The 16,575-nt window shown below is 41.6% G+C and overlaps 1 protein-coding gene across 1 annotated transcript in view; it reads right to left on the minus strand.

Moving 5' to 3' along the window:
* FBN1 (fibrillin 1) overlaps positions 1 to 16,575 on the minus strand; it is a 145,291-nt gene that overhangs the window by 65,835 nt on the left and 62,881 nt on the right. The window contains exons 10-15 of the mRNA XM_082060971.1: positions 15,047 to 15,205; positions 11,578 to 11,757; positions 10,130 to 10,270; positions 9,135 to 9,254; positions 5,560 to 5,685; positions 3,487 to 3,609 (exon numbers count right to left, since the gene is read on the minus strand). Coding sequence (XP_081917097.1) covers positions 3,487 to 3,609; positions 5,560 to 5,685; positions 9,135 to 9,254; positions 10,130 to 10,270; positions 11,578 to 11,757; positions 15,047 to 15,205 — 849 coding nt within the window. The remainder of the gene's footprint in view (positions 1 to 3,486; positions 3,610 to 5,559; positions 5,686 to 9,134; positions 9,255 to 10,129; positions 10,271 to 11,577; positions 11,758 to 15,046; positions 15,206 to 16,575) is intronic.

Consider the following 16,575-nt stretch of genomic DNA (forward strand, 5'->3'; position numbering starts at 1 on the left):
TTAAAAACTATTTTGTAAGCTAACGAGAGGTGAAATGTGCAATCCATTTTCTTTTGCATCGACTTACTTACAAATGCTTTGAAAATAGTGTTGTAGATGTTCTACAGAAAGGTGAAGTGGGTCACACAGAATTGCACCGATCAGCTGAGAACGTGGCTCCAGTAAAGATGGGGCAAAACTCCTCTGCTCTTCCCAGGGCTGAGATTCCACCCGGTAAATCATCTGCACGTGCAGGCCTTAAGTCCATTTCTAACCTTGACAAGACTCTGTTGTCTTCCGTGGCAAAATCACCATTTGGACAACTTCAAAAATGCTCATTTTTCTGTCTTTTGCCAGAATACCTCCACCTGGTTCTGGAAAACCACACAGTGGGCTCATTCTCCATGTCCAATGAGTTTTTGCCTTTTCTACTTAGCTTGCTCAGTAGTGTCAGCTGGGTACATTAAGTCCTCTAATTTTACCCAGGAAAAATTTGCTCAGGCTCCTGAGCTGCCACTTTTGGTTGCCTTGTAGCTTTCAATTTGGGGAATTCCCGTTTGGTCTATAGATGAAAATGTATGGAACAGGAATCACAGTTGAATCCTCTGCCTGCCTGATGGAAGTATATCTGAAAAATCATCAGCAAAAGAATCTAATGGTGAATAAGTTTAGAATGTCTTGTATTACAGGGAATACATAAGACTATGGTGTAACATTCTTTTTTGGCATGTTACTTCATACGGCCTGAGTGGAATTTTTTACCAGACAGCCAAGCATATGCCCTTTACTTATACTTAAACTCCAGTTTTATGGAACTAAGTATCATTTACAGTATCCCAAACTTTGGGTTAGAAATTCTTCTTCATAGCTCCAAATGCATCTTAGAGTGCATCGAATGAGATGTTTCCAGGAGCAACGTTGCACACTGCAATTCTTATATTCCTTTGTTGATCCCCTAAAGAGTTTGGCAAGAACACGTGTTCAATTCTGTACCAAAATGGTTTAGGCAGGTCGCCAATTTGCCGCAGAAATGTCAGTTGGTACATACCCACGTTCCCCACGTGCGTGAGCACTGACAGCATTTGCAAGCATGAGCTTGGAGTTTGAACTTGTGTAAGGTCTCAATGCATTCACCTTCACAGACAAAGTCAGGATATGCAGTGTGAACAATGAGTGTTTCGAAGGCCAACCATTCTGTAGGACAGCAGTTCTTTCCCCTGCACGTGTGGTGTCTACAGAAAGGACTCAATACAGATTAACATTAAAATGTACAGGAAAAGACCTTATTAAAGATCAACCTTTCAAACTTTTACTCATGTGTCTAAAGACATTTACCAGAAAGTCGTGCTCTCTTTAGCCACGACATTCCTGGGAATTATTTCATGATACTTTGGGCAAGTGGAAGAAAGGAGAGAAATATGAAGTTGGGAAAAAGTGTAATTTGGGTGTCAAGGTCTCAAAATCTGGTTTGATTTCAACCCAACAGCAATTTTAACACATAATGAATGTTTGCATGCTCATTCATAGAGCACAAGGCTTACTGTAAGTGTTGAAAAGCAGTGGGAGAAATCCTTCATTTTACTGTAAGATCTGTTCCAACTTTCAGTAGGAATCAGTTGAGTTGCCTGCAATTTTGGATAATTTTCAAACATCCTCCCTTTGATGCACAGAAGTAACGTTTCTCTAGGGCCAGAAACCCCTTTTTGGCTGTATCCATACTCCTGTTTAGCCAGGAGACATGTAACAGAGGCTGTGAAGTTGAGTATCATTGGTTTTTCAGTAGTCTGAAGCAATTTACATACCATCTTCTTGGATGGTATTTCAGTGCACAGACTGCTGTAAAAAAAACCAAACCAACGAAACAAAACAAAAACCCAAAACAAAACGAACAAACAAATAAAACCAAGCAAGCAACCAAACAAAAAGATGCTTAAGGCAAAAATCAAGACAAGCATTTGGGCTGAGCTTGCATCAGTGAGTCACATCCCTGCGACGGACACGGCAGCCGCTGGCCTTTGCAAACACGACTGGCTGATGTGCCAAGGCCAGATGGGCACCAGGTTCTGCCCTCGTTCTTTATTTGTTATCAGAGGTATATGATAATCAGAAATATACAACGGGACATACCACACCGTCCCAGATGATGTGTCAAAGCAATGACTCTGTGGTCTGAGGCCAAGTCTCACTGCCATCCCACACACCCACCAGCTGACAAATCAGCTTTGGCAGAGCACAGACACACACCTACCGCTTGGAAAATAGGTAAGAATGGAAATAAAGCTGATTGCTCTAAGTGTGTGAAGGCTGCAAACACAGCCAGTGGCTGTTGAGCTAAGGAGACATTTGCATGGATCTCCACATTGGTTCATTTGAGAGACTAAAGAACAATTCATTCTCCCAATCAAAACAGCCCTATTACAAAACAAGAATGGGGTCATCTCTCATTAGAAATGCATGATTCTCCCACCTGAAGGCTGGATAGCAATGTCCTGCATACCCAGTGCAAAAGTTGTCTAATGCGAGAGAAATTTTGGATGTTTTATTGAATTTATTGGCCTGGTTTGGATCTAAAAATCTAAGTTTAGACACCACGCAGTTCAGATCTAAGACTGATACAGTGTTCAAGAAGAAACAGGATCCAAATTAATTCACCTTTCACGTCAGTAACTCTCAAACATTTAGTTTTGTTATTGGTCCACATCAAGATGCTGCTGTGTAATCCAGTGTGACATGTTTTGAAATTTGCCGAAGTGTAAGCAAGCACTTTTTCTGCCTTGATTCCAAGATTTTAAATTTTTCAAAAGCAAAACTCTAAGTAACTTGGCCAAGCATTTGTTTATTCCTTATTTCGACTTCTACTTTGTGCCTATAAAACTTGTTGAAACATGAAGATTTATACAGACAAAACTTCCAGTTCCTGACAGGACTGAATGGAAACTCCAGTGCCATAACTAGCAACCGGAACGCTGCAGTGTCTCCCACAGTGGGTATTGCTGAGCTAGTGCAGCCAATGGAAAAGACAAGCTTGCTGTGGGGCTCATGTCTGCACCCAGGTCACACAGGGTGCTGGGCACTCCTCGGAGGTGCTGTGGGAACACCATCCCAAGCAGGAATGGGAGAAACCCAAAGGAAATAAGCCAGGATGTTTGGATGGCCAAAGGCACAACACTTCAAAAGGTCAAACACAAAAAGTGAGATATACCGCAGCCAAACTGCAGAAGACCTCACAGACAAAATCCTGGAGTTTAACTAGGTCAGACCACAGAGTCCTTGCACAAAGAGTATTTCCCACTGGCTACTTAGGGCAGTTGCTCAACACTGGGGAGGACCGAGTACGGTCTTGCACAACGACAAATCATTCTAGCTGATTAAAAAAGCATATCTGACGAGAACTCTGCCCAGTATTTCTCGTCCCCAAGGACCACTGAAAGGAAATCAGACAATTCCTGAAGCTACCGGAGGGACATGACTCACAGGCTTTGGGAACCTGTGATTTATTGTGCTCACCTCTGCAATAGCGTCCATCAGATGCCAACTGGAACCCTGGTTTGCAAATGCATTTAAAACTGCCATCTTCATTGATGCACATCCCATTGAGGCACATGTTCCTTATGCTGCATTCATCCATATCTGAAAATGTACATAATAGATGTAAAGCTCATAATGTTTAAGTTAAAGAACTCTAATTGGTTATATCCAAAAGATAAGCCCTAGTTCTTTATTTGTTATCAGAGGTATATGATAATCAGAAGTATACAACGGGACATACTGCACCGTCCGAGATGATGTGTCAAAGCAATGACTCCATTTTTTCATAAAGAATCATTAAGATATAAAGGTATGCATCCAAAAAGAGCAAAGAGAATGAAAAACAGGTGAGAAACTGGACAGCTTAAAAACTGCGAGTTGGTAACAACCCTAAAAAAAGTGAGAAAGGTATGTAGTTGAAGAGTGTTTGCAATCAATGTAAATAGAAGCTGGCTTAGAACCAGCCTCCCATTTGGAATGGTAAACACAAGTTTACGTTACTAAGGACACCTGAAAGGAGACAAGTGGGCATCTGCATTTGGAGTGAAAACTCCATACTTGCTTCATACTTGCGTTATTCACCCTCTGACCTAATGGCATAGGATGAATGATTTCAAGAGGAGAAAAGATAGAGGTCCCAGACACTACTATTCTGAACCCTGCACAGTTACACAAAAATAAAAAGGGCAAGCGCAGAGGATTCTGTGCTTGATTTGAATAAGCTTTTAGATCATCTTAGTCATTATTTTGTCCTGGTGCAAACGCAACCACTTTTGGATGTTAGATCCAAAAAAATCAGCACTATTTACCAGTTTCATCTAAAGGTCTATATGTAGTTACATTAAGTTATGGCACAATGCCATGGTCTCCACTGATTAGTGTGTGTGCACATGTATTCCTAAGAACAGAACTCAATGCATTACAGCGCCAGAGATGAAAAGGTTTCATAAGTGAATGCAACAGACATTCTGGCAGCATATGCAATGGAATTAAAAATGTTTTACCAGACTGTCGATGTCCTGGTTCTTATTACTATAAGCACATGGTATTTGGTGGGAAAGGAAGAAATCAGAATTGAGGGTTTTTTTTCCAAAATATATTCATTTCCAAATATATTTAGTCAATATAGTTCCATAATTAGATATTTTAAAAGCAGCTTATAGTGCTAAACTGTATCTAAAAAAGAGTCAGGAAAACCAGTCTTAAAATGTCTGTCTCTACCAAGGATTAACAGAATCACTACTAGCACATAAAATCACTGGATCGTAATGACATTACAATATATTCAGAATCATGCTATTTTCCTTAATATTGTAGCTGTCTTGGAGAGAAATTACACTTCTAGACATGGTGTGTTTTCTTTTTACTTACAGGCTAAGTCAGACTCAAATAATTTATGATTGAAAAAAAAAATCGTGTATCTATCCCAACCAGGAATTTTGGCTTTAAGTCTTTGAGCTGAATCACTGAGATAATATTCTGCCAAAAATGTTTCTAAGAACAGTGCTTGAAATTCCTTTAACGTATTAATAGATCATTGGGAACCCTCCCAAGGACCTTGGGAAGCATGATAAAGAACATTCTTCTTTTTCCCCCCTTTACTAAAGGTCTGGGAGGTAGGAACACATCAATTATGTTTACAAATTTTTCTTAAAACAGTTTTTATGGGTCAGACCAGACTGCATCTACATAAAACACATTGCTAGTCACTTAGTAAGATACCATAAAGCATGCTGTTAAACACACAGTAAAATAGGCAGCATGTGACTCGTGCTCTGTTTTAAACCCTACCGCTCCCATCAAAGAAAGTGCCTTTTGCGATAGTGCTATGTGCTATTTCTCCTGCTGGACAGACAGCCCGTTGAGGATTGCCAAGCCAAGGCTCCACAACTGGCTGCAAAAGACACTTTACTTGCCCTCCCATACACAGCAAAAGGTATTTAGCAATTTGATTCCTTGCTCCTTCCCCCCCACCAGGGATCCTTTTCTTTGTCACCGCCATGAATAACCTCTTGCGACTGTAATTGCGGAGTAAATTCAGAAAAGTCTTACCTTCACAGTTTTTCCCATCAGCTGCCACTTGGAAGCCAGCATTACACACACAGTGAAAACTGCCATCTGTATTTATGCACCGTCCGTTATTACAGATACGACCGTTCTGTAAACATTCGTCAATGTCTGAAAGCCAACCAAAAAGAAAAATCACATTTGGGTTTTTTTTCTTTGTTATAGTCCAGAGGAATTTTTCCCATTTCCCCTTCCCTGGGTTTTTAACCCTGCATGGAAACCATATTCACCTGAGAAATGATTTATTTTGGTTTCCATAACCAAACGTTATGGGGGGTGGAAAAAGTTCATCAGCTTGAAATTTCAAGTTGCCGTGAAAGCATTTCAGTGAGCATAACCCTGCAGCTTGCTCAGACAAGAATCAGACCCTTTCAATTGTTGGGTTGGGTTTTTCTTTCATTTTTGTTCATCGTGAAAATATTTTTACTGAAGTTTAACTTAACAATAGCTAAGTAGTGAAGGAAAGATGGGGGAAGCTTGTCTTTTGCTGCTGCTTTGTAAGATAACAGGCAAGTTCAAGACTTTCCCACCTCAGAAGATATTTCTCCTGCTTATTTTATGTTTGAAACAGCTCCTCATTTCCCTCTCTCTGCAGGAGGTGCTTGGCAAGTGCTCTGGAGGACCTGAATAGTGATATCATAGGAGGCTGGCAGCTCTCCCTCTCCTCCAAACGAGGGGAGAGGAGATGCTGAGACAGACTGTCTAGACATTTTTCAGATTGCTCAGTGTTCTCCATCAAGGCCTGGACCATCTCCCAGAGATTCCTGCACACAGGGGACTGTGCTCACTGCGATCTCAACCGGCCCGTGCAGACCTGCCTATGGTGCAACCACACCGTCTCCCCCAGTGTCCCGGGGGTGCCCTTCCCCAGCCCTCCCTGCAGCGCTGCATTGCTGGGCTTGCAGCAAAGCAGAGCACAGCGCGTCCTCCCGAATGCCCCTGCTCTCTAGACACCTATCTGAGGGGGAACTGATGCACCTTGAAATTGGGAACCGATATTTGCCTCTTAGCAGCATGGTACTGGGAGGCTGAGAAGAAATCCTTGAAAAGAACTGGTTTGCCATCAAGCAGCCAGGCCCGCAGAGGCAAGAGCTGCTCAAGCCAGAGCTCGCTGCAGCAGCACCTTGCAGCCCTCTGGACTTCAGCCAAAGCATGCAGGCTTGAGAAACCTGCCCTCAACTGATAAACCAGCATCAGCAACACGTAACAGTGAGTTTTCTCTCTGCTTGGTCCTTTTCCCCCCCAATTTTGCGGCACACGGTTGCACCTGAGCCTGGTTTCAGCTGCTATGCCAGCTTTCTTCCTTAGGACAGGCAGAAATGCTACAGCATCTCAAGATTTCTCCGGCCTTTTAGTTTTTAGAGTTTGTTAGGATTTGTATTTTTATGCACCTGATGTTATCTAAAGCATGGTGCAAAAAATGAACACAGAATCTTGGTTTTCTTTACATACATGCAAGTGACCAGAGCCCCGCCGCTAGTTGCCGTTACATTTCTAATTGTCAAATTATGAACTTTCATTGTTGATTTCCCTGCCCCTCCTTCAGAGAAACTTGCAAAAATCAAAGCTCCCCTCTCCCTGAAATGTCCACAATTGCTGACCTCCCCCTCTCAGAAATATCAGGTAGATTATAGTAAGCACGTAACTATCAGAGCTTTGACTCCAACACATTCATAGCTCATCATCATAAAATTTCACCTTTTTTTGAGGTCCATTTTACATCCCTTCTTCTGCAATTCAACAGCCCTTTTTTGTTATGATCACTAATCATGTGACCTTATTCATCTATACATTCAATTAACATATTAATTCAGCTAAACTCCTACTAGAATTTTAAGCGATTCTAATACCAGTTGAATCAGTAGCTTGCAATACAGACTTGCGATGCTCAATGTCACCCATCAGACTCATCATACAGGAAAAAACCCTCTCTTGGACTGTCAGAACAAGGCACAGACAAACATCTGGTCATTACAGAGACTTCATTCTTCAAGAATGGATGTAAGGAATACATTTGCAAAAGCATAGCAGCACAGGCACATTCGTGTATGTAAAACATAAAACCTCAACATACAAAGTAGTCATGCGAAGGAATTTTACAGCAAATGCTGATTTTGGCAGGCACCAGTGCTATAGGCATATTTTGCCAAATGCACCCCACTAGCCTTTTTCTTTTCCCTAAACCGGTCATAAAAATTCCTTCAGAAAACAAAGATTCTGCACATTGTAGCGTTTTCTCAACTGCCTATCAAGCCAGCACAGTTCCCATAGACTGCAAGGGAACTGCTAAGTGACCACACTTTAATGCCATTAAGCTACTGGGCTTCTGACAACCATGTGTTTGTGTAATGAATCAGTCAAATTAAAAGCGTGTGACAAAAATGACTCATGAGTAAATTCATCACCGCTGAGCCTCCACTTCAGCACTCCTTCACCACTAGTCAGCTCAGCTATGAAGATGCTTCCACAACATGGCTGTTTGGCAGCACTTAGGTCCAATACTCCCAGCAACATGCAGTGCAGCGCTGGCTCTGCGTGTCCTCCTGGACTGGAGTAAGCTTCTGTACCACAAATACCTTTCTGATTCTCAAAGGGAAGTTAAAAATAAAATTAAAAAATTAAAATAAAAAAACCTCACACACTAATATAGTTTTCTTCCTTTTTTTTTTTTTAGAAATTCTGCTTCAGAATGAGTGCATGCTTAAGAAACCCTCATCTTAGTGCAGAGAACATGAAGACAAGCTGGGACTCAGCATTCAACATCCTGTTTCATTTAGAAGCTTCATTTCTTATGGAATATCAAAGTGGTCATTCATTCTTCTCTCATTCTGGCTAAACTGTACAGGACTGTGTCCACCTTTACAGCCAAATTGCCAGCCCAGGAGGGGCTGGGAGCCACAGAACCCTGAGAGAGGGCCAACCGTTGAGGAGCTGCCTGTTCTCCACTCCCATAGGAAGAAAGGATGAAGACCATCAGGACTATTGTTGAGTCTGGTCTTCAAAATACCAATGATGGGGATTCTACAGCTTCCCCACTTGGATTCTTCCAGTGCTTCATTACTTTTCCTTGCCTTATTTCAGTTTTCATTTCTGTAATTTGTGTTGATTTTTTTCTCTGACAGGCAGCAGGGCCAACACGGGCACTGCGCTCGGTATTTACTCACTGGAAGGCTTATCTTTCCTGCCACCTCTCTTAGTCTTTTAACAGTCTTTTATAGGTAAAGAGTTGCTCCAAAAAAGGGATATTTCATTGTTCTTGAGAATTTCAACAAACAAAAGAGAAAGTGTCTCAATAATTAAAAAGGAAAAAAAAAAAGTCTCTTCCACTTCAAAGCCACAAATGGTGCCAAGATACTTTCAACACAAGACAAAATATCTTTGTTCACCACCCAGTCTGTGAACAGAGCGCTCAGGAGGGTTAATCACTTTTACTGCCATAGCTGATTTATTTTTTTAAAAAACCCTCATATTTAACACATCTGTTAAATTTTGCTTAAAAACTATTTTCCCTCCTGGTATGTATACAACAGTACAGATATGGCTGTAAAACCGTAATTTACCTCGGCACTCTGTTCTAGTTGGCGTGCTCTGATATCCTACACGACACTGGCATATGTAGGATCCCTGAGTGTTCACACAGTCTCCGCTGATGCACGGATTCTTCTCGCATTCATCAACATCTGCAAAACACAGACAATATATTTTATGAAGACATCGGTTGAAAGGTATTCAGGTCCGTAGTGTTATTTATTGTTGTGTAGCTGGAGAAATAGTGCGCTTCAGTCTGAAAGGAGACCCCACTAAATTCCCAATAAAAGGATCGGATGTTCTGGGCTAAGCAGGAGCTGGAAGAAAGGAGCACTCAACCAGACAGGGTGTTGCACATGTGAGAGGTAAAGGCCTTAATTCCCAGCCCTAATGGGCTCATAGATTTTGACAGAAGCAAAATCTTGCATGTAAGTGACACCTAATCCTTGATCCTATTATCAAGTTCTGGCTGAGTTCTAATATGAAAGGGCTCAAGAGCCCAACAAGATACTCCTGATGAGCTGAAAGAGGACTTGTAAATCTTCCTAAGACAGAGATCATGACTGCTGATGGGTTTTTTGTGGTCTGGGTTTTTTTGGTGGGGTTTTTGGTGTCGTTTGTTGTTTGGGTTTGGTTGGTTGTTGTTTTGCAGTTTGTGTTTGGCTTTTTTGTTTTTTACAATAGGTCCTTTGCATACTCAAAGAGCTGGTAGCATTTTAAAGAGGTTCTTTTCAATCACTAATAAACACATTATAGGCACAGGTTAGTAAAAGAAGAAATCCTTACTTCTGTATAATTTTTGTGGTAAGTACAAGCTTTGTTAAATACTGTCTTAAAGGCAAAACTGCTATAAAAATAAGCTTGCAGTTGAAAGCAATTAGTTCTTGGAAGTCTGTTTACTGGGTGATTTCTTTTGGAGGGGGGTTATTTTACTTAAGAACGCTGAGTTATTACATTGTGTGGAAAACAATTTTTTTTCCTTTAAAACAAAATTCCCCTCTGTGATTTACAGCAGAAAACCACATACCAATGCATTCTCCCCTAACATCCAGCTGGAATCCTTTGTTGCACTCGCAGCGGTAGCTCCCAGGAGTGGGAATACAGCGCCCATTAAGGCAGAGATGTCGGAACAGTTGGCAATAGTCGGTGAAGTTCACCGGCAAGATCACTGAAATAAAAGAGTTGGAAAAAGATTTTAATAGCTCATCATCATCATTTTTGGTGATCTGCAACTTGTACAGCATTTTCCATTAAAAGTAAATGTTTACCTTGCATCACAATGTAAATTACATAGTAAAATCAGAATTGGGAGAGCAAGACAGCACTTACACTCTTAGAGATTTGTTGGAACACAGTTGGCAACCACTGATTTTTTCATTGTGGCAAGTCTGATCCTGTTTTGGTCTTTTGCGGGACAAAGGAGGCCAGAGCCTGCTCATACCTAGTGGTAAACCGGGAACGTGGTGCTGCAAGGACTCTGCTAAAAGCCCAGAGCAGCAAAGAGTGGGCAGCCCGCTTGTTATCAGTGTTTCCATAGATAAAAGAGCAAGAGGAGGGCAGGGATCCCCTTGGAAGGTATATGCCTATACGGTCTTTGGCAGGCAGACGTGAGCTGGCTCTGCCTGTGCTCCCAGCTGACCAGAAGCTCTACAGCTACGTCAGTGCAGTGTCAGGCCCCAGTTAACATACTTTGCCTCTTAGGCTTATTAGCTCAGCTTGGTGCTGAATCAAGACTAAATAGTTTCAGCTGGTGCCAGTGCAAGCAGAGCCTGCTTGCATCTGCACACAGCGTGGACAAAATGAGCCTATGTTTACTTGCAGAACAGTATGTGGCTGTGCCAAACGATTTCAGGTGGCACTTAACTACTGCAGGCTAGATGAGCATGTAATAAATTCCCTCAGCAAGCAACAGAATAAGGAATAGATGGGTATTCTGCTCTGGCAGCCTCCTTGCTCTAGAGAAACCTAACCTATCCGTGTGCTTCACTGGAAAAGTTCTTTCTTCACATTGGGTCAGCCTCAGTGTCCAGCAGACTCGTACTTTTATCGGGGCAATTCCTACAACCTGAAACAACCTGAAAGAAGCTGCTTTCTCCCAGCCAGGCTCTTCAAATCGCTATCACAACCTAGTCAAAGAGCTATTCACGTTCCTCAATGTTGACATGCAGCAAAGCTCACAACAGCCTTAAAATAACAGGAGTGTAATGCTACTACACACAGGCCTCAGTACAGACAGTGACGATGTCAATTTTTAATCCTGTCTTAGCAGGGAAAACACTACCAAGGAGGTATGCTTGCTGTAAGATACACGGTAACCAGGCCGTGATTAGAAGGGTATCCAGAGACTATAGGTCAACATAAAGTAAGCAAAAGCTACCAAGAGCTGAAGTGAGCACACTGCTCCTGAGAACCACGTTTTGAAAGGAGACAAACACAAATGGTGCAGGGAAAGCTTATTATTTATTTGGTTTTTACCATGAGGCGGTGGAACCCGAGATGGATAGACGATTTCTGGCTGTTGGGGAGGGTAAACCCCGGGAAGGAGCGGTGGAGGGACGACGTCGGGGCGACCCGGAGGAAGGTCAGGACGGCCGGGAGGAAGGTCGGGTCTTGCAGGCAGCAGAGCAGCCACTGTGCACAATTTGCGATACTCGTCTGAAACACGAGAACATGAATGCTGGTTTACACTTCCCATTCAATCCAACTCTCCTCATTTTTGCAGTGTTTCAGATTAGCAATAACAAACTCTAAATAATCCGGAAAATCTGTGCCTATATATTTCCTTCATAGTAAAAAGCTTTGTTCTATGAATCGAGTCATTAATCCATAGGAGGATATCAATACTACTTATCGGAAAACTGTTAGTAAAAAGACAACATAACTGACATTCTGGCTACAAAACTGAACAGTGAGGCCGGGACCTGATCTTAACCTACTTAGTGTTCTTTCAGTCAAAATCTTTAATGAACACAGTGAGAAGTTTACCTAGAGAAGGACCTTTGGACTTGATCCCAAGTTAATTTAATACAAAGCTTGCCACAGAGTTAGAAAAATACTGAACAGGGAAAAAAGCCCAGTTCCAACTGGATTTCTTAAATGTTAACCTCCCAAAACAAAGAAATATAAATATAAGCAATGAGGCAAAACCAATTAGAGAAAGAATACACTAACGCTGTTTCCCTGTGAAAATGAAGTTAGCCAATAAAAGCAGAAACCAAATGAGGTGCAGTCTGCAGAGTATAGACAAAGAGAAACCCACTCCGATCCACACCGAGTGCATCCTCCCCGAGGCGATGGAAAAATGGTCTATTTTGCATTCTCCTATTGTTTATCTCTATTAGTGGCATCTGCCCTACTGCCCCACTTTTCCTCCTGCCCCCGAATCTTTTGTCTTTGGGAAGTGCGGGTTTGGAACTTGCGATGCAAAGAATGCACGCGGAGTATCACAATTAAAGACCACATTTCCAGCTGACCTAATTCATGTCCACAATTGGTGGATGTACAAATAACTATTTGTGCAGACAATATTTTTGAAGTTGAAAATTTGAAACTTCGTGGCACAACAGAGAAGAGGAATTATATAACGAAAACAAAATGCTCGAGATGCATGAATTCCTGAAACAATATAAAAAATGAGAACTGAAAAATAAATTCGGTGTTGGGAGAACTAAGCTGGATATTTGAGCCTTCAACACTTTAATCTCACTTCTATTTCCACCTGTAAAACACATTAGAAGCTCTTCCCAAACGACAGAGGATTTGTTAAATAAATGTGGTAGCCTGAAGTTCTGCCTTTCCTGATTATGAGATTTGCATTTATTTTAATGCTCTTAGGTGATCTGTTTGTTTCATGCGCCACCGCATTTCCCTCTATTGTTCCTTTAAATCATTCCCAAGAAGATTTTATCGTATTATATCTTGTATTCTGCTTATTTTTTTCCTCTAGCTTTCTGGTTTGCCTGTTCCTACGTAAACCGAATCTACGCTCAGTGTTCTACCTGTGAGAAAACAGGGACATGCAGAAGAAACAGCGTCTGTGTACGTACACATACAAATTCCAATATGCAAATGTTTTAACAGTCAATTCTCCAATCACACATTCTCTACAACCCACCGATTAGTCTTTGTGAAAGAAACAGTATTTCTTTTTTACTCTCTGTTGGCAATACCCAATTACCCAAAGCCAAAAGAAGCCCCAGCCTTGGGGCTGCCCATCGGTTGAATGGAATTAGCACGCGTGAAGAGACCGCTGAGGTGAGAACTGAATGCACACATGGCTGGATGCCTGAGATACCACTTTTAAAGGATTTATAGTGTCAATGGTAAACCCTGTCATTCCACATAAATGATTATTGCCATGTTATGAAAAGAAATAGAGTGCAAGTCTTTCTTTTTTTTTATTGCAACTTTAATCTCCATGTATAATTTCTAGCAATAAACAGCCTGGTTTATAGAAACATCTGGATCTGCTGCCCACATTGAAAATGCAAGCGCTTAGTTACATTATGCATCTAGTGCTCCACTTTATATTGCAGTAAATTTCCATTTCAAAGTTAGAGAGACTTTGGGCCACTGACAGCTCTAAATTCCTCATCTTGCTTTCTCAGGATACATTAAGGAATAACTGAACTCGATTAAATAACAACAGCAATACCTCACATACATGTAAGGCCTTTTAAAGAATTTCAAAGCACTTTTGAAAAGCGTAATTTATAGTCACAATTTATATGCTCATTCTAAAAAGAAGAAAAGAAAAAGTGGCATGTAACCATGATCTGAAAGACCTTGCATGGATTTATGATTCAGGAAGTCCTGGTTTTAGCTCCTTCTCTACCACGTCTCAGTCTGCGGCCTTGGCCAAATTACTTCACTTTTCCACCCAGTTTATTCACCAGTTAGATATGAATAATTAGAAACTATGTAAAGAAAACAGGGACTGTGTTAAGATTGAAAGCTTTCTCCTTGTCTTCCTATTTCAGATGAGCACCAATAGATTATACTACTTTGTTAGCATTGTTCAAGCCAGTCTTGGACACATAACATCTTTAAATATTATTAATGAGATAGTGACAGAACCAGGAAGAGTCTTCCAAGAATTCTGATCATAGATCTCTGCTCCAGTATTACGCAGTTTCACTCAAAGGATTAAAAACAAGAATAATAAAGCCCTCCCATCCATGACCTCTGACAATTTCTTTGGAGTTACACTGCTATAGTGCTACAAGCCCCATTCCTCCCTAAACCCTGCACCTCCCCTGAGCTCCTCTGCTCCCCTGAGCTCCTCCCATCAATCCTTAAGCTTCTTTTATTCTTTCTTTCTAAAGCATTTCATTAGGTCTCCGGTATTAAAGAATCTCAAAAACATCTTCCCTCCACTCCCTCACTCTTAGTTTCACAATCTGCTCACCATCCTCTCTAAACTCAAATCTCACATTATCTGGGGTCTCAATACACAGGGAGGCGATAAAGTACAGCACATTTTGGTAGCAGGCAGATATGTTCTGGGCCAAAATTTAGGAAATAAATGGCACCTCAGAAAGCTAGACCTATGGGGAAGGAAACCCCAGTTGTGCAATGAGAATGAAACTGCAGAGGGAACAGGGATCCATTAGAAGGCTCTGGAGGAAGACACTTGAGCCTGAAGAGGGTGTTGCAAACAAAACCTGAATCAGGTAAGGTCGGAATAAGCACGCTACTAAACATTAATCAGCAACAGATAAAATGCTTTCTTTATGTCTGCATGCCCTAGCCCCCTGGGGGTCCGGAGCAACCTGCCATAGGAGGCTCTGCTTTCAGCAAGAGGGTTGGACTACATGATACCCCAAGGTGCCCTCCAGCCTCAAGCATTCTCTGTAGTTCTTTAATGAAAACATTACTGATAAAAGAAAATAGCTGCCTAACTCAGTGCTCAACCACGCTCTTAAGAATCCAGGTGGGTTCATACCGGTGGATCTGATGGGGCACATTTCAGGAGCGGCGGCTGCACCTGCCGACCAGCACCGGCCGCTGTCGCAGCAACACTGCATCTTGGACAGAGGCTGCGGGAGCTGACTGCCACAGCGCCCGTTGGTCAGAGTAGAGAAGCAGTATCCAGGACGCACATCTGCCGAGAGAAAGAAATGGATATGTCGTCATCAGGCCAGTGAGAAATGTGACTTTCACCAAAGGGAAAGGTCCCGTTTTTCTTGGATGACTACATCATCAAAGGCATGGCACTTGCGACATTACAACAATCAGAAAACAAAAGGCAGAAAAACAGAATAATCTAGATAATATTTGGGTGTAACAGCTCCTGTGAGAAAACTGAAGTGAAACATGAAACAGCAATGAATTAATGAAGGCAAAAATAGAACAGAAACGTGTATTCAGTATATAATAAAATATGCTTCTGTGCCCCCAAAGAAAAATTGCGGTGCCATACTATTAAAGACAGTACCAGATGAATTCTATTGAACCTTTGATTTGGAAGCCACTGATGTAGAGTAATAAACTCACAGCACTGCAGCTCTCAAAGCATTAATTCATTTTTCATTAGTCACGGCTTCCCCAGCTGAAGCATGTAGTGATTTGACAAGATATAGGCTTGCAGGCAAGAAATAGCAACACAGCTTTGACTGGTGCCGCCGCGTTGTTTATGGAGATGTGCCGGCCTCCTGTCTCCAAAGGGCGAGCACGTGCCGTACAAAGAACGTCCTGTACCCAGATTTCATACACTCAGCGCTCACAACATCGCCCAGAGATCCCCCAGCTTAGAGATGGGAGAGAAAATGTGGACGAGAGCAAAAATTCAAAAAAAAAAATAAAAATCCTGTGATACAATCCGAACAATTGTTTCACAATATGTCACATCACGGCAAACTCAACGTAAGCTGCGGTGTAATTTGATGCTGCACAACACACCAGACCAAGTTTGTTTCTAAAGTACACAAACGGTTGCTGTCAAAATGTAGAGGAAAAGGTTGCAGATATAACCTTACAACAGCAGACACCATTCCCTAAAGAAACAGCATCTCTGTTATCCAGGGCATGGTGGACTCATCTGTCTAGTAACAGTGCTTGCCTGAGTTTACTGGCTATTCTAGTGGATATTAAATAAAGCAGGGAAGTTTCTTATTATTTTGAGGAAATTGATATCTAGTGATATGTTGGGAGAGTCTGTGATGGTTCTGCCTTTTATTAGCTGGAACCCTGACCACGGATATTACTGGCAGTACAGCTAAAAGAAGCAGTTGGCCTTTGCTTCCAAAATTTAGTTAGTTCGCTCATGTTATCATATAATAGAAATCTGAAACAGGGAAAAAAATAATCTCTTCAATTCTATTAGTGGTTCTCCATTTTCTCCTGGTACCCAACTAAACTGCCAAACACATACAGTCCTTAATCTATCATTTAAAAAATGAAATAAAGCTCTGATACAAACTGTTCCCTGCGGCATCTGTTATAATTTTGGTCCTCGTGTGAAGGGGAGAGATA

This window comes from Streptopelia decaocto, assembly GCF_964273445.1.
Source record: "Streptopelia decaocto genome assembly, chromosome: 9".
Taxonomy (NCBI): Eukaryota; Metazoa; Chordata; class Aves; order Columbiformes; family Columbidae; genus Streptopelia; species Streptopelia decaocto.